This window comes from Sorex fumeus, unplaced genomic scaffold (assembly GCF_029834395.1).
Source record: "Sorex fumeus unplaced genomic scaffold, SorFum_2.1 ptg000047l, whole genome shotgun sequence".
Taxonomy (NCBI): Eukaryota; Metazoa; Chordata; class Mammalia; order Eulipotyphla; family Soricidae; genus Sorex; species Sorex fumeus.
This window is the reverse complement of record NW_026606104.1, coordinates 53706423-53727922: the sequence shown is the minus strand read 5'-3', so window position 1 is coordinate 53727922 and position 21500 is coordinate 53706423. Positions and strand designations below refer to the sequence as shown.

Here is a 21500-nt window from a genome sequence, read left to right as displayed (position 1 = left end):
AAGCAGAGTTGTGTGATCTGTTCACTCCTAGGAAATTCACAACCAGTTTTATTAAAATACATATCGGAAACATGTAAGTTATATATACACTGAATAAAAATTTTAAATTTCTCATTATAAGAGCGATAGGGTGTTTGCCTTGCGCGCAGCCAGCCCGGCCGAGCCGGATTCAATTCCTCCACCCCTCTTGGAGAGCCTGGCAAGCTACCGAGACATATTCAATATGCCAAAACACAGTAACAATAAGTCTCAAAAATGTAGACATTACTGGGCCCGCTCGAGCAAATTAATGAACAGTGGGAGGACAGTATAACAGTGTAAAAGAGAACTAAACAAGTAAATCTTTTTAATGATTAAAATGCAAAGTTTTCAAATATTTTTAATACCTAATTTGGCAAAAATAAGGGAATTGTTGCTCTTAAATGTTGTCAGTAAGAAAATGGATAGAAGTGCAGAGAGATAGTGCAGGGACTAAGGCATGTGCCCTGCATGGCTCAGCTCAGCCCTGTTTGAGCACAGAGCCAGGAGTAACCCCAAGCACCCTCAGGAATTTTCCAAACACTCCCCCGGTGGAGGAGAGTACAGACCTTCAAGTAATTATTCATCTTTAAAATCTGCCCTTCTTAGACAAATTACTTGATTTTTTTTTTGTTTTGGGGACCATATCGGGCTGTGCACATTTTGGGATCATACGTGTCTGGCATGGAATAAACTATAAACAGTTTTTGGATGAATAAAGCTTCAAAATGGGATGATACCTGGTTGCTCAGGTCTTTGTGAGGGTGAACAATACAAGGTTAATCATGTAAAGCTCTTAGGAAAGTATCAATCAGTGTGAGCTGCTACCGTGATTAGAGGGGAACTGAAACCATTTGGCACCCTGTGGTGAAGATACCGGGACTTCATCAAGCTGTTTTTCCTTGCAGTCATGTCAGATATGGGATTCGCCCTCTATAGAAGATTCTTTGTTTCTGGAAAGGAGTCACGGGTAAGTTCAGTTTATCATTTTTATGAAAAAGTCTTTACCTGTGATATCAATAGCTAAAAAAGGTTGTTAAGTGGGACAATGGTTTTTAAATTCTAGGCAGTGATTTCCATTTGGAAATTTTTTCCTGAGAAACTCAGGATTTGGGATTGACCCTTTTACTTACAGCGCTGACCATTGGCTCAGATTCTCTGCAGCTGCCATAGTGGAAGCTATTCCAGAGTAAGAGAGAAAGGGATTTCTCTGCTTACAGACAAAAAAATGCATACTGGAAAGAGCAATGAATTTTGGGGGTCAGAAAAATTTACAATGTAAATTAAACGAACATTTCCGATTTTATTGGCATTAGTCTTTGAATTTGGCTATTTCTATTTGAGCATTTATGTATGATGTTTTAGTTCTGATAGTACTTATGTGGGATTATATTATGTTTCTACAGAGATCCATTTTGGGAACTCCCAACTCTTACTCCTCTTGATTGAACTATATAGAACCATTCTAAAGATGATGGTGATTAAGAATGAGAAACAATGGCTCGTGTTGTTTGTCCTCAGTTGTACTGAGAACTGAGTAGAAGTGTACTCAGAACCTGTGAAATAAGATTCTTTTAAGCTTTGCATATGTTTTAGAACATTTCCTTCTTTTTGTGGATATGGAGTTTTCTGACTCTTGCCTTACTTCCCTGTACTTCAGACTTTTAGGACTTTTGGTTGGCTTGATGGTATTATTTTTTTTAGTAATAGATGAAACTGAAGTATGTGGTTAATATTTTTATCACTTATTTCCATTCCCCCCCTCTTTTTTTTATACAGGTATCTTTTGCAGCTCACATTGCAGGAGGATTTGCTGGAATGTCCATAGGTTACACTGTATTTAGCTGCTTTGATAAAGCACTGCTGAGAGATCCAAGATTTTGGATAGCAATTGCAGCTTATTTAGCTTTTACTGTATTTGCTGTGTTTTTCAATATTTTTCTATCTCCAGCAAACTGACCTGTCCCTAACATAAACCAATGGACTAAAGAGAGCCATCTGCGAGAGAACAATAAATATCTGGAAAAATCTACAAAGAGACAGAAGACCCAGCAAATGCTAGCAATTTTATAAACAGGCAAAATGGTACTGGAAGCCATCAGTGCTTAAGAGGCTGAAGAAGTAGTTTCTGGATGCAAAGCAAGGGAAGAAGAACTAAGAAATGAGAAGTGAAAACCAGATGTTGGGCCTTTCCCAGGTCTATTGTATGCATTTATGTACAGGTCTGGAAGTATTGTTCTTCCTGGAGAATCTGAGAGAAATTTCTTGATAGAGCCCATGAATTGTACTGTACTAGTAATAAAAACTTTTCAGATGTTGTGTCAGACTGTTGATAGTCACTTTTGACAACTGTTCCCCAAAATAGAACATTGTTTGAGATGCTTTATATACTTTATTTCTGATCTTTTTAACAATTCAGAAAGGTAGCTATTACTTTATGCTTTAGAGAGCAGGAATTAGAAACTCTTGTTAAAAAATTAGATAACTTGGGGCCAGAGAGGTAGTATAGGGGTTAAGGCACATACTTTTTTATTTTATTTTTTTTATTAGTGAAACACCATGAGGTACAGTTATAGACTTAAACATTTTTGTGCTTGGGTTTCAGTTATACAATGATCAAGTACCCATCCCTCCACCAGTGCCCATCCTCCACCACCACGGGTCCCAGCATCCCTCCCACCCCCCATCCTCCCCATCCCACCCTGCCTCTGTGGCAGGGCATTCCCCCTTGTTCTCTCTTCTTTTGGGTACTGTGTTTTGCAAGAGAGGCATTGAGTGGCAATCATGTTTGGTCTATAGACTACTTTTAGCATGCTTCTCCCACCCTGGGAGGGTCCTCACAACACCCTTTATTTGGTGCTCTCTTCTCTATCTGAGCTTCCTTTTCACCTAGCACGTGTGGCTGGCCTTCAAGTCATAAAGCAAAATTCCTGGTACTAATCTCAACCATTCCTGGGTGTTAGTCTCCCTTTTTCTTGCTTTATGTTCCCCAGGTGAATGCAGTCTTTCTGTGTTTATCCCGCTCTTTCTGACTCATTTCGCTTAACATGATACTTTCCATGTAGTACCACTTGTATGTAAATTTCATAACTTCATCTTTTCTAACAGCTACATAGTACTCCATTGTGTAAATGTACCAAAGTTTCTTTAACCAGTCATCTGTTCTCGGGCACTCAGGTTTTTTCCAGATTCTGGTTATTGTAAAGAGTGCTGCAATGAACAAACAATTGCAGATGCCACTTTGACTATACCTTTTTGCCTCTCTGGGATATATTCCCAGGAGTGCCATAGCTGGGTCAAATGGGAGATCAAATTCTAATTTTTTGAGAATCGTCCATACTGTTTTCCAAAAGGGTTGGACCAGCCGGCATTCCCACCAGCAGTGAAGGAGGGTCCCTTTCTCGCCACATCCACGCCAGCACTGGTTGCTTTTGTTCTTGTGTATGTGGGCCAGTCTCTGTGGTGTGACATGATATCTCATTGTTGTTTTGATCTGCATCTCTCTGATGATTAGTGATGTAGAGCACTTTCTCATGTGCCTTTTTGCCATTCGGATTTCTTCTTTGCGAAAGTTTCTGTTCATTTCCTCGCCCCATTTTTTGATGGGGTTGGGTGATTTCTTCTTGTGGAGTTCAACCAGTACCTTGTATATCCTTGATATCAACCCCTTGTCAGATGTGTATTTGGTGAATATCCTTTCCCATTCTGTAGGCTGTCTTTGTATTTTGGTCACTGTTTCTTTGGAGGTGCAGAAGCTTCTTAGTTTAAGATAGTCCCATTTGTCTATCTTTGTTTTCACTTGCTCGGCCAGTGGCGTGACATCTTTGAAGATACCATTAGCTTCTGTGTCATGGAGGGTTTTGCCAACTTTGTCTTCAGTGTACCTTATGGATTCTGGTCTGATGTTGAGGTTTTTGATCCATTTTGATCTTACTTTTGTACATGGTGTTAGGCAGAGATCTGAGCCCACTTTTTTGCATGTAGCCGTCCAGTTTTGCCAGCACAATTTATTAAAGAGGCTTTCCCTGCTCCATTTCACTTTTCTTGTCCCCTTATCGAAGATTAGATGATTATATGTTTGGGAGGAGATGTCAGTATATTCAACTCTGTTCCATTGGTCTGCAGCTCTGCCTTTGTTCCAGTACCATGCTGTTTTAATTATTACTGCTTTGTAGTAGAGCTTGAAGTTAGGTAGGTTGATTCCTCCAATTTTCTTTTTCCCAAGAATTGCTTTAGCTATTCGTGGGGGCTTATTGTTCCATATAAATTTCAGGAGTGTTTGCTCCATTTCTTTGAAGAATGTCATGGGTATCCTTATAGGGATTGCATTGAATTTGTACAGTGCTTTGGGAAGTATTGCCATTTTGACAATGTTGATTCTCCCCATCCATGAACAGGGGATATTTTTCCATTTCCTCGTGTTCTCTTTTATTTCCTGAAGTAGCGTTTTGTAGTTTTCTTTGTACAGGTCCTTTACTTCCTTAGTTAAGCTGATTCCCAGGTACTTGATTTTCTGGGGCACAATTGTGAATGGGATTGTTTTCTTCATGTCACTTTCTTCTCTTTCACTATTTGCGTATAGGAAAACCATGGATTTATGGGTATTGATTTCATAGCCTGCCACTTTACTATACAAGCCTATTGTTTCTAGGAGTTTCTTGGTAGAGGTTTTAGGGTTCTCTAAGTATAGTATATCATCTGTGAATAGTGAGAGCTTAATTTCTTCTTTCCCTATCTGGATGCCCTTAATATCTTTTTCTTGCCTAATTGCTATTGCAAGTACTTCCAGTACTATATTGAACAGTAGTGGAGAAAGTGGGCATCCTTGTCTCGTCCCTGACCTTAGGGGGAAGGCTCTAAGTTTTTTCCCATTGAGGATGATGTTTACTGTAGGTTTGTGGTAGATGGCTTTAACTATATTGAGGAAAGCCCCCTCTATTCCCATTTTGGCAAGGGTTTTCATCATGAATGGGTGCTGGATCTTGTCAAATGCTTTCTCTGCATCTATTGATATGATCATATGATTTTTATCTTTTGTTGATATGATGGATTATGTTGATTGATTTCTGAATTTTGAACCATCCTTGCATCCCTGGGATGAATCCCACTTGGTCATGATGTATTATCTTTTTGATGAGTTGTTGAATTCTATTGGCTAGTATTTTGTTGAGAATCTTCACATCCGTGTTCATCAGGGATATTGAAGGCACATACTTTATATGTGGCCAACTTGTGATTGATCCTGGGCTCCATGTATGGTCCCAAAATGAGCACAGCCAGGTATGGTTTCCCCCCATCCCCCCCAAAAATCAAGTAATTTGTCTAAGAAGGGCAGATTTTAAAGATGGATAATTACTTGAAAGTCTGTACTCTCCTCCACTGGGGGAATGTTTAGAAAATGCCTGAGAGTGCTTGGGGTTACTCCTGGCTCTGTGCTCAAACAGGGCTGAGCTGAGCCATGCAGGGCAAGTGCCTTAGTCTTTGTACTATTTCTCTATCTTTCTGCCTTTCTATCCATTTTCTTACTGACAGTATTTAAGAGCAACAATTCCCTTATTTTTGCCAAATTAGGTATTATAAATATTTGAAAACTTTGCATTTTGATTATTAAAATATTTACTTGTTTAGTTCTCTTATAATGAGACACTTAATTTTATTCAGTGTATATATAATTTACATTTTTAGATATGTACTTTAATAAAGCTGGGTTTTTTTGGGGTGGGGACAACTGGTGATGCTCAGAGGTTATTCCTACTTTGTTATTAGGAATTACTCCTGGTGGTGCATGGGGAACCATAAGGGATGCTGGGGGAAAAAGTGGGTCGAAAGTGGGTTGGCCACGTGCAAGGCAAGTACACTATTCGCAATGCTATCACTCTGACCCCAATAAAACTACTTTATATATAAAATTTGAACAGATGTACAATTTTTAAATAATTAATGCTAGAGATTAATTAACCTGATTAATTAAAGTTGGCAAAGAGGTCCAAGGGAGAAATATTTTTTCTGCCAGCTCACCAGGTTACTGTCACTGAATAGTGAACTTAATGACCTCAAGGGCAGTGTAATTATTAATAACAAAAAACTAGACAATCAGGGTTCAGTTAATTTTAGATGGAACATGACCTCTTGATTATTAAGACTGATGACTAGAGTCATCATTTAGCAAGAAAACCTATTTGCTGCTAGAAATGTTATCCACATCATCAAAAACAATAACCTGGGAAAAATACCATTGAAAACACACAAATATCTGGTGTTTTAAATTTGACATCTCTGAATTACAGATGAAACATTCAACTCAACTGAATAAATATAATTTTCTAAATGGTCCTGTACTATCAGAAATATTGAAGTATTCCACCAGTGTTGTTCAATAAAATGGCCACCAGGCATAAATAGCTCTTAAATTTTAATTGATTAAATAAAATTAGGAACTTTATTTCCCTGTTACACAAGCTACATCACCAGCTCTCAATAGCTCTTACATGGCTACTGGCTTCCTTATTGTCATGCATATGTATTCTCTATATCAACAGCACTATAGAAAGTTCTATTGGACAGCACTGCTAGAAGCAGGAATGAGCTGAAGGGAACGTGGACTTCAGCTGATGGCTGACTCACACTACTGACCTGAACTAAATCTGCTCTGCACCTGCAAAGGGACCCAGAGAACAAGCTAAACAAGTTGACAATGATAGTGTAACTTCTGCACTATTTGCATCTGATCTACTTAATGACGAAAGGTTTGTGTCAGTCTCTTTGCTTTACCTAATTATGAGAGTTGTTTGAACTGATTTTACCTTTTTGCTTTTGAATTTTCTGGTACTGTATCTAGAGAATACTAATATTCATGTCATTTACATGGGAGTTTAGAACCTAAGATTAGTAGGTAAATAACAGTGCTCCTTTCAGAAAATATTAATGTCTTTTAAGAAAAATTATTTTTACCTCTATATTTCTATTATGACTATATTACATATAGATAATCATAGTTAATAGTTTTATAAAGTCTTCTAGGCCTTTTCTTCTTTTTTTTTTTTTACACATCTATATACCAATATATTGACAAGGATAGGGCCAGAATACTCCGTTTATAACCTGGATAGCATTGAAGCAATATATAACATGCCTTTATATAAGCACATAATTTCATGATAATTATTATTTTGATTTCTGGGCTGCACCCAGCTGTGATTGGGAATCATTCCTAGTGGTACTTGGGGGACAATGTGGTGCCAGGAATCCAACCTGGGGCTCCTACAAATAGGGCCTGCATTATAACCTTCTGCACTATTTCCCTGGTTCAAAATAAAGTAAGACAGAAATTTTATCTAAGGAATACAACTACGTTTTAGAAATTTGGTACTTTTTCAAATATTTCCAACTATCAAGTTTTTAAAAAAGAAACAAAGGGCCAGAGAGATAGTATAGCGGGCAGGGTGCTTTCTTTGCACACAGTGGACTGGGGTTAGGTTCCCCATGTGGTCCCCTGAGTAACACCAAGAATGATCCCAAAGCACAGAGCTAAGAGGAATCCCTGAGCACTACGGGGTGTGGTCCCAAAGCCAAAGTAAATCTATAAATTTAAAAAGGAACTAAAGGGTTGGGGTAATGACTCAAAGGCTGGAGGACACGCTTTATCTGTAGAAGGCCTGGTTTCTGCCTCTGAACCCGTATGGTTTCCCAAGCATTTCCAAGAGTGGCCCTTGAGCACAGCTTGGTGGCTAACCTCCTTTCCCCCAAAGGTGAATCTTACTGAATTAAAAAATGAAATAACCATTTTCCTTTGTGTTTAAATAAGGCTTAAAAATAATTGAATTTGAGTCACGTTTATATAATCTTAATAAATTTGTAAGAGCAAGTCAGTAGTTTATGGAAATTTCCCAAAAATTGTTTTAAAAAGTAACAAATTTGGGTTGGAGTGATAGTACAGTGGGTAAGGCATTTGTCTTGCATACAACTGACCTGGGTTTGATTCCAGGCATCCTGTATGACACCCAGCACCACTAGGAGTGATTCCTGAGTGCAGAGCCAGGAGTAAGTCCTGAGCATAGCTGGGTGTGGGCTACCCCTGCCTCCCCTTAAAAAAAAAAAAACCCTCAGATTACTTCCCTATGTTTTGGGTCACACCCAGTGGGACTCAGGCTCTCTCTGAGCTCAGGGGTCACTCATGATGGAGCTTGGGGACTATATGTGATGCTGGAGATTCAAACTAGGGTTTGCAGCATGCAAAACAAATGCCTCAACTATTGTACTTGTATTCTCTCTGGCTCCTAGTTAAAAAATTATTATTATTATTATTCAGGTAACATTACAATAGTGTTAACGTTTATGCTTTTATTGTATAAAATTATTTTCCCTCCATCATCGCCAAAGTGCCCAGGATCCTTAACCATTGTCCTTATGTCCTTTCTAGTCATTCTTCTGACCTCTGGGCCTCTGTAACTTTAGTTCTGTTGACAGTTCATGGGTTTGTTTTCATATGCTGTTGTCTATTCCCTTTGTTTCTTTATGTATCCCACATGAGTAGGATCATCTGGCACTTGTCCTCTCCACCTGATTTATCTTGCTTAACAAGACAAACACTGATTCCATCCAAGTTGTAGCAAAAGGCAATGATTTCATTTGTATTTATAACACAAGTGCTTTACCCATTCATCTGTTGTTGATCACTTGTGTTGTTTAGAGATCTTTGCTATTTTAAATAGTGCAGCAAGGAACAGAGTTGTGCATCTGTTCAAATTAATGTTTTTGTGTTCTTGGGATAGATGCCAGTAGAAGAAATCACTGGGTCATGTGGAAGCTCCATTCTTAATTTTTTGAGAAATTTTCATACTGCTTTCTGTAGAAACTGAACTAGACAACATTTTCACTACTCATTTTTTTTTTTTGCTGGAGAATGCTATTCATTTAAATGATTTAAATATTAATTTAAATATTTTTCCAGATACTATGATTTTTATTTTACTGAGATCTAAACATGATTTTAAATTCCTAACTATATGTAGTTCCACGCAGTGGTGCGTGGGGGGCCATGGGCTCAAGGGACCATGTGGTGGTGCAAACCATTGAGCCATCTAGGACCCTTATATTATAAGTAACAGATTATCACAGCTCTCAGAGGGAAAAGTTAAAAGAATAAGCTGAACTAAAAGTGATGATTTGTTCATATTTTAACCATAGGATTGCTTGAAGAAATAGCTTTCAGAATGGAGAAATTCATCTGCCCCTCTCTTGGAATTCAAAGCTAAGATGGTGAACTAAAAAAATATGGGGGATTGGAATTTCCTTGGAGGCATACTGGAAGAAGTCCACATCCACTCCACCGTGATTGGAAAGATCTGGCTTACCATTTTGTTCATATTTCGAATGCTTGTTCTGGGTGTAGCAGCAGATGACGTCTGGAACGATGAGCAGTCTGGCTTCCTCTGTAACACAGAACCACCTAGCTGCCGAGACGTGTGCTATGACCAGGCTTTTCCTATCTCACTCATTAGATACTGGGTTTTGCAGGTGATTTTTGTGTCTTCACCATCCCTGGTTTTCATGGGCCATGCTTTATATCGCCTGAGCGTTCTGGAGAAAGAGAGGCAGAGGAAGAAAGTTCGACTAAGAGGAGAACTGGAGGGAGGAAAGTTTGGAACACCTGGAGAACAGAGGAAATTGGGGCAAGAAATTTGCCTGTTGAGGCAAGAGAAACTAAATAAAGCTCCCCTGAGAGGAACCTTGCTTGTACTTATGTGATACACATTTTCACTCGCTCTGTAGTTAAAGTTGGGTTTATGGTTGGACAATATCTTTTATATGGATTTCACCTACGGCCTTTATTTAGATGTCATCGCTATCCATGTCCAAATATAATTGATTGTTTCAAGACCAAATGAAAAGACAGTATTTCTGTTACTTATGCAATCCATAGCTGCTGCTTCACTTTTCTTAAATGTTCTAGAAATTTTCTACTTAGGTTTAAAGAAGATTAAAAGAGGGCTCTGGGGACAACATAAATTGAAAGATGGACATAATGAATTCTACATGAACAAGTCAAAACAAATTTCCACCAAGTATTCTACACATGTAAGATCACTGAAGCAATTCTCTTATGTATCTAATTATAATCAGTTAATGGAAATACAAATCACACACAGCAATACCCATTAGTTTAAATTTGCCTGTATTTCATCCAGATTCTGACAAACCTACGTAGTGCAACTGGTAAGAAATGCATTATGAAAGAACAAGAAATGGTAGCGTTTAATGAGAGGTGCACATTTAGTACTAATCTTTCTCAGCATACCGATTCCAGTAATAAAGATGACAGTCATAAAATGTTTGGAATAGAAGGTAACCAGTTTAGGAGAAAAAAGGCAATTGATGCCAATGACAAGAAAAGGAGCCACTACACTAGAGGTTACTGGTCTATGTCAGCAGTTCCTAGAGATCTGGATAAACCCCTGATGCAGTCACCATCTCTCTGCCCCCTCAGTGCACCTGGAAACTGAAGTGGCTTCCTACATCTACAGACTATGAAAATCAGGTGTCTCCTCCTACAGATAATGCCAAGGGCCAGTTCAGAGGGCTCATGTTCAGAGCACTTCCTCCTTCACAAGGGCATTTTCAACCACTGGAAATGCCAGAAACTCCAAATTCTTTGAGAGAATTGTCTTTTGAATCTCAGTTGGTCAGAACCTGCGGGGATTCTACTGCTAATCTTCCAAACCATTTAGCATTGCTGACAAAGAACCATATTGGTAGGCGGGCTCCCACAGGCCTTCATATCTGAACATCTGTAGCGTTTTTGACATTGGGGAGACTAGCGATAGCACAGCGGGTAGGGCGTTCGCCTTACACGCGGCCAACATGGCCGACCCGAGTTTGATTCCTCCGCCCCTCTCGGAGAGCCCGGCAAGCTACCGAGAGGATCTCGCCCGCACCGCAGAGCCTGGCAAGCTCCCCGTGACGTATTCGATATGCCAGACACAGTAACAAGTCTCACAATGTTACTGGGCCCGCTCGAGCAAATCGACGATCAACGGGAGGGCCTTTACCTTTACCTTAAATCATCATGAGGGGCTGGAGCGATAGCACAGTGGTAGGGCGTTCGCCTTACAAGCGGCCAACATGGCCGACCCGAGTTCGATTCCTCCGCCCCTCTCGAAGAGCCCGGCAAGCTACCGAGAGTATTCGATATGCCAGACACAGTAACAACAAAGTCTCCAATGGAGACGTTACTGGGCCCGCTGGAGCAAATCGACGATCAACGGGAGGGACTTTACCTTTTACCTTTACCTTTATTATCACAGAAGCAGGCTAGCTGAGCATAGTCAAACAAGACAGTTTTAAGAACTTGTTATTTTTAGGAGGTGGGGGAAAGGGCTACATCCAGCTATGTTCAGGGGCTACTTTCAGCTTGGCGTGGCAGGGTCGCGTGCAAGTGTCAGAGCTATCCAGATCAAATTTCAACCCTCCCTCAGGCAAAGCACTTTTGTGGCCCTTTGAATTATTTCCAACGCCTAGGACCAACTGTTAAGAAGAGTGCAAAATTATTTGAAAAGGAGAAAAAAAAAGTTTTGATTTTGAACTGTAACAGGGTATTTAAAAAAATAACAAAAACAATGTATTTTTATTGAATCACCTGATACAGAGTTACAAAGCTCTCAGATCAGGTTTCAGTCAAACAATGTTCCAACACCCATCCCTCCACCAGTGTAAATTTCCCACTCCCAGTATCTCTCTCCCCAGTCTCTCTCTCTCCCTCTCCCTCTCCACACAAACTCCCATCCCTCCTCCCTTTGGGTATTATGGTTTGCAATACAGATACTGAGAGGCCATCATGTTTGGTCCTTTAGACAGGGTAGTTTTAATTTAAAAGATACAAACATACCAAATAATGCCAGATCAGTATTACTTCTTTTAGTGTTCCTTCAGAATTCATGAAAACCGATTTTGGAAAAATCACATTCAGAATCGTGGCTAATAGCTTGGAATAAGGTCCTTTGAAAGGACCAAATAATTTAACACTCATGATCCATATAATTTCTCTTTTTAGTTGTTAAGCTCTTATTTCTGGACACAATTTTGTCTGTCCCTGGGATTTAATTTAGGTTTCCTTACAGTACGCAACTGTTTTCTTATGACTATGTTATAGCTAGTAAATAAAATCTTAAAATGACTAATGACTTTTATTGTCCCACGATTTAGTGCCCAGACTGGGGTCTTGAGGCTCTGCAACTCACTGGCACCCACGCTGGCCACTTTACTTATATTTCCGCCTTTGCTAGGACGGTGTTTCTGAAACGTATTTCAGAGTGTTTCAGAAACGTGTTTCATACAGTGCACGGCATACTATAAGATGCAAATGTGCTGTCAACAGTACGGATCTTAATAAGGACGGAGCTCGCCCTCCGGAGGCCCAAATCACAAAACAAGGAGGCTCCAAGAGTAAAAGCTGGAGCCAGAGATCACACGTTTTAGACATTCTCCTTAAGCCCTCGAGTCCAGACGGCCGCTCACTTAAGTTATCACGACTCACGTCCCCCGGCAGGACCGGTGGCCCCCTCTCCCAAGAGGCGCCCCAGCCCTGCGGGCCTCTGCAGGCCGAGTCCCCCGGCGCCACGCCCACCGCCGGCTCCACGTGAAGCCAATGTTGGGCCCTAAGCTTCTCCGAGATCCCGAAAGCTCGCCCCTGATCGCGGCGGGGACCGGAAGAGGAAGGAGGTACGCCGTCGCGGGCGCTCGGGGGCGGGCCTACGCAGCCTCCCTCGGGTCGGCCTTCCATGGGGCATTCTGAGCGTCCTGGGAACCATGGAAACAGGCCACACCCCTGCGATTTCGGCCCGAGGCTAGGCAATGCGCAGGCGCAGGCGCCCTTCCGCGCATGAGCAGTGTTGCCCTAAGTCCTCCAGCCACGGTCTCGGGCGCCAGCTCCGCGGCTGCCGCTGTCACTATGGCCCATTACAAAGTGAGGGGGGCGCGGCGTGTCTCGGGGGCTTGCGGGGGGTAGCCAGGCGCTGGGCGGCTCTGAGCGGGGGTGGGCACGCGCGCGCAGGTTTTGGGGGGGCTCAGGCAACGCGGCGAAGGCGGGTGGCCGGATTCCAGCGCCTTCCTGCTCCCGCACCCGGCTTCGACCACTGACCCGCCGTATCTCCCCAGGCCGCAGACTCGAAGCGCGAGCAGTTCCGGAGGTATTTGGAGAAGTCGGGGGTGCTGGACACGCTGACCAAGGGTGAGCATGGGCTAGGAGACTGTCCCTCGTGTCCTCGTCGTGCCACTCGGCGCTGTTTCCCTGGCGGGGTCATGGCAGGGGGACGAAAGGGAAACAGGTGGGACCTGTCGCAAGGTTCCTGAAAGGTGGGTGGGCTATGGGTTCGGGGGGACGTCTGCCCGCTGGTATCCGCCTGTGTCAGGGGCCACGCTCTTGATGCTAGACTCCTGGCGGGAGTGAAACTTGTAGCTGCTGCAAAGTCTAACTTCCGTTGCTGCGCCTCTAGCAGCCGGCAGTGGGCAGGTTTGCTAAAGACCCCGGGATCTCAGGTCCACCCACTTTAGTTTTTATGACGTTTTTCAAAGCCCTACTAATAGTTTCCCTAAAGCTAAGGGGATGTTGGAAAAATGACCAAATTTATATAACTAAGTCAGATAAGCGATTCATAATCAATTTGCATGGGGCTTTTAACCCCCTTTGATAGTCTATGTGCATTTCACTTTGTAGAAAATAAAGTGGAATTTCAGCTTTTAAGAGTTTAAAGGAACTCAAAGTGGTCATATTATTTTCATTGCTCTTCCACGGGGTTTAATAAGTAGATAGATAAGGTACTTCAAGGCGAAGACTTCCAACAGATTGTGATATATTTCATTAGCTCAGCAGCAATAATTTGAATGGTTTAATCACGCCACACACTGTCTGGGACTTTCAAAAAGTGTAGAACAGAAGAATTTTGAGGGATGATGATCTGGGTCCATAGAAGCTTGTTAAGTGTCTGGGAAATAATTGGGCAGCTGCTCTTTGGCCAAAGCACAGGTTAAGTGGAAATTGTGAAAGGATAGCTCTGGGTCCTCGAAAAACAGCTTTCAGTTTTCAAGCATGAGCTGTTGATTTTAAAATGCTACCTACGTTGGGGAGGGAATGACAGTACAGCAGGCAAGGCATTGTCTTGTACACTGCTGACCAGGGTTTGGTCCCGGTCACCCCATATGGTCCCACCAGGAATGATCCCTGAGTGGAGCAAGGGGTGAGCACAGCTGGTGTGGCCCCAAAACATGTTCACAAGATCATTTATTTAAAAAGAACTCAACAGGGGCTGGAGAGATAGCACAGTGGGTAGGGCGTTTGCCTTGCATGCGGCTGACCCTGGTTCGATTCCCAGCATCCCATATGGTCCCCTGAGCACTGCCAGGAGTAACTCCTGAGTGCAGAGCCAGGAGTAACCCCTGTGCATCGCCAGGTGTGACCCAAAAAGCAAAAATAAAATAAAATAAAATAAAAAGAACTCAACAACTTTGATTCAGTTTTCTATCTAGAATAGAAATAAGGGGAATAAAAATCTCTGCTCTACAAGTTTGTACCTTAATTGGGGGAGACATAATAGTGTATGAGCTAGAGGTAACTTATGAATGAAACATAGCCAGGTAAGTGGTGAAGCAGTAAAGAGCTGTGGGTATGCCTTGTATCTAGGGTGTGGAGGAAGGCCACTCAAACGCTACATTTGAGTGGAAATTGGAAGAAGTACTCAGTACTGTCAAGAATTTCAGGAACTGTAGGATAGAGACTGGAGGACGTGGGTGAAGAAAGATGGAATGAGAAAGGGCAGAGAAGTGACAGTTGTAGGAGGTAACCGAAAATATGTAGCCCTGTGCGTATAGGTAGAGGAATCTGCTGGATGCCCTCGCTCACATCCTCAATCCTCCTCGATTTCCAGTCTCCTAAATAACATCAGGAGATAACCTTTGAGGCATTCTATTTAAAATATCATTATCATGGGGCTATAGAAATAATATGGTGGGTAAGGCGCTTACTTTGCATGCTGTTGAGTTGGGTTTCCCTGACCGCCCATATGTTCTGTGAGCCCCACCAGGAGTGATCCCTGAGGACAGAGCCAGGACTAACCCCTGAGCATTGTCTGGTGTGACCCTCTTAGCTCCCCCCCCCAAATAACCAAAAAAAGCCATTATCAGCCTCAAACATACGTACTTTACAAATGATTATAATTTTATTGTTTATTTTACCTTGGTGGGTGGGGTATCTGAGAACCATTGGCTGTGATACTCATTCAGGCAGGATGGTTCAATGCTAGGGCCCAGTTGTGCTGAGGAAAGTTTATAACTTCTACCCAGTTTTTTTTTTCTTTGTTCTTTCGGGCCACACCTGGTAATGCTCTGGGTTTACTCCTAGCTCTCCACTCAGGAATCACTCCTGGCAGTGCTTAGGGTATCATATGGAATGCTGGAGATGGAACCCTGGTCAGCCTTGTGCAGGGCAAGAGCCTTACCTGCTGTACTCTGTCTCTAGACTCATCCAGTTAATTTCTGATACAAAAATGTCTCTTATTTCAGCGTATTTCCAAGAGGATTTGAAATTATTTCTAATATATTCTGTCATAGAGTGTTTTGTTTTGTTTGCTTTGGTTTGTTTTGGTTGTGTTGTGCTTTCTGGTTTCCTCCTGGCTCTGCACAAGGATCACTTCCTTTTTTCCCCCTCAAACTAGTTACTGAATCACAGTAAGATATACAGTTACAAAGTTGCTCATGGCTGGGTTTCAGTTATACAATGTTCCAATATCTATCCCTTCACCAGTGTTCATTTCTCACCACCAATGCCCCCAGTTTCCTTCCTATCACCTCTGTAATAATTATTTTAATCAGAGAAATGCAGGGACTCGATTTATGGTGAAGGCCTAGTGAGGACCTTCAAGGATCACTTCTTGATGGACTTAGGGGGCCCTTGCGGTTGCCAGGAATTGAATTGCGGTTGGCTGCATGCACTCTGGCAGACTTTTTAGTTATTTTGAATACTGTATCAACTTTGAAAAGTTCTTGCTAAGGCAGAAAGGTGACCACGGGAGCACTGAGTACCCAGGTCTTATCTGATTTAAAAGGAAATATGTTTTACCTATAGAAAAGCACAGGAAATTTGATATTTACAGTATGATGTTTCTACTTATCAACCTTATAAGTACCAGTCACAGAAATTTAGGTGCTTCAAGAAAAGGGGGGCTGAGAGAAGAATAATACGGGTAAGAGCCAGCCACTCAGTTATACTCTGAGGCTACAACTACCCCCACCACCCCCATCATTTCACTTTCCAGGGGGACAGTATTCTGCACTTTGAGAAATACTGTGCAGTAAAGTTCCTTGAAAACAGAGCTCCTACTCTCACCATTATATGGACAGGGCTTAGCAATGTGCTTGATGTAAATCAGGCACTTAATATTTGAATTAGGCAATATAATTTCAGTCATTCAAATTAAAATTTTAATTGTTCTTTCTGTCTTTTGATTTTCAGTGTTGGTAGCCTTATACGAAGAACCAGAGAAACCTAATAGTGCTTTGGAGTATCCTTCTCATTTTTTCTTAAGTCAGAAAAAGGACTTATTTTTATCTTTTGTTCTTTCACAGCGATAATAGCCTTTAAGAAAAGTTTGATTGTTGAAAAAGTTACTTTCTTTTGACTTTTTGAATGATGGTCTCTGAGTAAATACTGGGGGGAGGGTGGTGTGGTTCTGATTGGTGAGATGGTTGCTATTCTAGCTATTTCATTTGTTTCATTCAGCTCTATGGAGTAAATTCTTAACTTTAAAATTAGTTTTTTAAAGCATCACTTAGGAGCTGCTACCCCAGAAAATCCAGAAATAGAGCTGCTTCGTCTAGAATTGGCAGAAATGAAAGAGAAATATGAAGCTATTGTAGAAGAAAACAAAAAACTGAAAACAAAGGTAAAGTTCTTAAGAGAATTCATTAAACATCTTTAATATTTCTATAAGTAAAACCTAACTAAGATGGACGGTAGAGGAGGGAGAAGGTGAATATTAATCCTAATTTTGTGAGACAGAACTGATGCCTATTTAGAAAATCCAAAGTCAAATTCTAAATAGGACAAGCAAACTGGTCAAGAACACAAAGATGCTGCTTGTAAATTAATGGTTCCAAGTTTAACGTCTGGGGCAGCTGGTATAAGGTTAGGATAGGGCCATGGCTTTCTGAGTGGTATTGGTGCCTTTGTAGAGTTGAGCAGTGCCAAGTATGTTTATAGTTTTATGTGGTAGCCCTGAGTTAAATGTAAATTAGTTTGCACTTCATTTTGTCCAGTGCTGAAGTTTTTCTTCAAACCTTTGTGAGAATTTTTATGAACTTCAAATTAGTCAAGTCTAAGTCTTGGTGGTATTACCACATTTTGAATTTTATGGCGTGTTCTACATTACTGAAAGCATTTCTCATGTGTTTTATCTTCTCAGGAGCATTGTGAGATAAGTGAAACTGTTTTATAAGTGAAGAAACTAAAAATCATGAGGTCTAATTAGCTTCTCAAATCCAGAGCTGATTGGAAAGGCTTAATCTTAGCATTGTTTTCTTGCAGGGATGCATAACTTAGCATAAAAGAAAGTGAATTATGTGCATGAGGTCCTGGCTTCGATTCCTCTGTACCACAAAAAGCAGTATCCTAGGGATTTCCACAGTGTGCAAGTCCAGTTAATCTCTTTGGGACTTTAACGTCAAAGACATTAGCTGCTAGATAAACAGGTTGCATAATTTTCCCCCTACTTTTTAGGAGAAAATTCAGTAAAGCCATGGCTTTTTTTTTTTTTTGGAAGATAAGTTCTCATAGATGAAGTTTTTGAGCAGTACACTCTCGAATTGGCATTAAATTCTAGTTTCCCATTAAGTTTAAAAGTTTATGTGAAAAGAGCTTTTATGGGTTTGACTATATTAGACCTTAAATCATGAATGGTTTAAGAAGGATAGGATTTAATAAAATACCGATTCAGTAATTAAAATGAATCTTAATCATTATGTAGTTTTGTAACTTTTAAATTTTTTTTTAACCCAGTTTAGAATAAAATTCACCTTAACTCCTCTGTCTTTGCCCCGTAGCTTGCTCAGTATGAACCACCTCAGGAGGAGAAGCGTGCTGAATAGAATTCTTCTCAATTGAAAAGACAATGAAAAATGGTTTTGTATGACTTGAATAGTTTGTATAGTGTATAATCTTTTCTGAACAGATGCTATAGAACTCTTTTAATATGTTAAAAAAAATCACCTATCACACTTTAACTGTTCAAACACATATTTAGAATCACCAATAAAAACTCAATATAACTTTCTTTGGGTCTTAAAAGCAGAAGAATCCAAAGTGAATCCTGAAAAAAATAATCTAAACAGCTACTTAATAGATCACCCTAAAGACATTCTGTTTATCAGTACGATGAAGAATGATGGTTCTGGTAATATTTTAGCCAGATTAGTTTAGGATACAAGCACAGGTATAATCATTTTCGGAAGGAAAGTGACCCTGTGTTTCTACTCTGTAGGCAGCTGGACAGATGTATGTGAGATAAGATGCTTCTGCAGGGGTTCCTACAAACCTTCTGCTCGTTTATATAACAGAACAAATCTCTCCTCTTTTCCACCACTTGCCTTAGACAACTGTGTGTGTGTGCCAGTGTGAACTCTGACACCACTCTTTCCTTCTATGCAATCATGCCCTACTTGATAATGTCGCCTTGCTTTACGCTGTGTCAGTGGGTCCGAATTGCACATTGGCCTTTGTTACTTTTCAATTTGCTATAATTGTAGTTATCCTGATTGTCATTTATATAACTTTAAACAGGATCGTACTCTTCCCCTGCCTTACTTAGTCGCTTAGTTGAGCACAGAACAGAGGCAATATAAGACTCTGGATTCATGCACAAGCTGGAAGGAGAAGGGCATCGAGCCAGATATCATGGGAAACTATAGTTTGTGGATATAATAAAATAGTGCTTTTCCCCCTCAAAGTATTTTTCTAGCCTTGGATTCATTTGATCTTCATTAACCCTGTGAAGTAGGTAGGGCAAGTATAAGGGGAGGTTGTGTGCTGAATTTTTACGCCAAAGACTGATATTAATACTTTTTTTTCCTTATTAACTGTAGAATCTTGGGCACACCAGTCAGCTGCACTGAGACTCATTTTCCCATCTGTTAAATGAGAAGGTACTATCCGTGCTGCCTACCTCACAGGGTTGTTGTGAGGTCACATGAGAATGTATATGAAAGATTTGTAAATGGTAAAGCACTATATTCTTGTTCGTTAGTCTTTTCTTCTTTCTTTTTGAGGCTCTATAGTCAGATGTTTAGTTTTATTGATCACTTATTTTCTGTATTAATTGACATTATTAAGTAGTGTTATGTATTCTCTTCCTGTTGTGGGCAATTTTTGATCAAAACACACATGGAAAATGCTCCAGTGAAAGCCAATTTAATAAGCAAAAACCTAAGCACCAGCAGGAAATTGGGACCAAGTCAATTTATAAGGACGTTTTAATCAGTCATGTTGGCAGGAGTGTGGCAATGGTCTATGCCTCTTAGCCACAAGTGTGGCTTTGGAAGAGGGCCAGATAATGTTGAAAGAACATTCACTTGAATTAGTCTGTGTTTTACCAATGTAAGTGCCTCCCTACATGGACAGCAGTGGGCTGGGTGTCATAAAAATGAATAACAGGAAGTTAGCTGTAAGACACATACAGAAGCAATTACATACAATGTGGTATATAGGATGTGCTAAAAACTATAATATAAAACATGATCCCCATGGGGATTTTAAAAGAGAGGGAGACCTGTCTTTAAGCAGTTAATATGACAGTCCCTTTGTGGATATAGATAAGTAGAAATTTTTCAGGGGGCTAATCCTCAGTTGTCCTCCCTATCTCTCATGGAACTAGTATTAATGTCAGGTGACTCTCTTGTACCATCCATTTGGACATAATGATAATGCGGGTTGTGTAATTATACTCTCAGAACTGGTCAGTGCTAAGAATCAGAACTGGTCAGTGTAAGAATCCAGGTCAGTCTGGCCTCTAAAGGTCCTTTTCAACATTTCTGTCAAGGATTTGGATATAGGAAGATGCTCAATGGAGTAGAAAAAGGATTCCATCCATTCCTTTCTTGCTCTGCTTTATACTTCAGCCATCTTAAACATGGGGAAGTGATTTTTAAAACCTTGCATAAAAAGTTGTTGTGAAGATTAAATTAAATATCATGGGTATGAAACCACCTTGGACATTGTAAAGAACTACATGTGGGCCAGATGGTAGTAACACCGAATCTGTAACTAACCAAGGTTGAAAGAGCTGGTTAACTATATTGAATTAAGCTAAAATGATTTAACTTTTGAGTATTTAAACTATTGGGCCTAAGCCAAAAAATTGAAATAATAAGTCTTATAATACTTAGGTTAGATAACGAGCTCCTGGGGTCTGAGAGATAATTCAATGGGCTGGAGCACATGCTTTGCGTGTGAGAAGCCCGGTTTAATCCTGAGCACTGCACTAGCAAGCACCATTAGATCCCTGGTGTTTCTAAACATCAAAGAAAACATAAAAAAAAAAAAACCAAAAAACACTTGTAATGTTTAGGAAGTAGATTGTGTACAAAGTACTAGTTCCATTGATTAATCAGTGTGAACCACTTATACTTTGGGTATTTAAGAAATTATTATATCCTGGGAATAATTTATAGAAGTACTGGCCCAGGAGCTAAACATTTATCCTCAAGGCTATACTGTGAATACTGCATTGGAGATGCCAGACATCTGAAGGATGCTGAGAGCGCAAATGCTCTCAACATCCTAAAGAGACTAATAGGGAGAGGGCATTTAGTGGTGCGTGTGCACTTGCCCTTGGAGTGATCATCAAAGTTTTGCCACCGTGAAAAGAAATTAACTGCTCTTTGAGGAAGTTCTTCAATTTCCCATAGGCACCAACTACTCAAGTATAAACTGCTTATCATCTTGAGGTGAGAGATTGAACTAGTGACTTTTGATTTTTTTTTTTTTTTTTGGGCCACATCCAGCGATGCTCAGGGTTAATCCTGGCTCTGTGCTTAGGAATCACTTCTGGCAGGAATTAACTACTGGTGGTGATCTGGGGACCATGCAGTCGGCAGGGCACTAGTGATCAAAACCAAGTGGGCTCTGCAAGGGAAGCGTCCTATACCCACTGTACTACCTCTCTGGCCCCTGAACTAAATGATTTTAAAGAACATATACTACCTTTGACTTGCAGACTCAGATATACCTAAGACCCAGACCTGCATGCAAAGAATTTCCTTTCAGAATCCTGAGGTAGTATTCTTTAAGACCACCCAGCTTCAAGAGGAAGATCTCTAGTCAAATTTCCAATCTTAGACTCCAGCTTCCTCAAACAATGATAAACATCTGGTTTAATTTCATCGTTTCTCTGGTCACTGACAAGACCATAAAAGGTGCAATGTTCCTAAGGAACGAGGGATGA

The 21500-nt window shown here is 40.7% G+C and overlaps 3 protein-coding genes across 3 annotated transcripts in view; all 3 read left to right on the top strand.

Annotated features, from left to right (window-relative positions):
* RHBDL2 (rhomboid like 2) overlaps nt 1–2316 on the top strand; it is a 28640-nt gene extending 26324 nt beyond the window's left edge. Inside the window, exons 6-7 of the mRNA XM_056122902.1 lie at nt 927–988; nt 1798–2316. Coding sequence (XP_055978877.1) covers nt 927–988; nt 1798–1977 — 242 coding nt within the window. The 3' untranslated portion in view covers nt 1978–2316. The remainder of the gene's footprint in view (nt 1–926; nt 989–1797) is intronic.
* Nucleotides 2317–9291: 6975 nt separating this feature from the next.
* Nucleotides 9292–10801, top strand: GJA9 (gap junction protein alpha 9). The gene is given in 6 exon segments (XM_056122900.1): nt 9292–9748; nt 9751–9892; nt 9894–10155; nt 10157–10219; nt 10221–10482; nt 10485–10801. Coding segments are annotated over 6 exon segments (1503 nt in total).
* Nucleotides 10802–12761: 1960 nt separating this feature from the next.
* Nucleotides 12762–19303, top strand: MYCBP (MYC binding protein). The gene is made up of 5 exons (XM_056122903.1): nt 12762–12979; nt 13171–13243; nt 16520–16568; nt 16820–16949; nt 18106–19303. The coding sequence occupies exons 1-5, from the start codon at nt 12896–12898 to the stop codon at nt 18148–18150; spliced, it is 381 nt and encodes a 126-aa protein (XP_055978878.1). The 5' UTR covers nt 12762–12895; the 3' UTR covers nt 18151–19303.
* The last annotated feature ends 2197 nt before the right edge of the window (nt 19304–21500 follow it).

Coding starts and splice junctions, on each gene's coding strand:
- MYCBP (XM_056122903.1), top strand. CDS start 12,896: ATGAGCAGTGTTGCCCTAAGTCCTCCAGCCACGGTCTCGGGCGCCAGC. Junction 12,980..13,170: donor TCACTATGGCCCATTACAAA/GTGAGGGGGGCG, acceptor GTATCTCCCCAG/GCCGCAGACTCGAAGCGCGA. Junction 16,950..18,105: donor ACAAAAAACTGAAAACAAAG/GTAAAGTTCTTA, acceptor TTTGCCCCGTAG/CTTGCTCAGTATGAACCACC.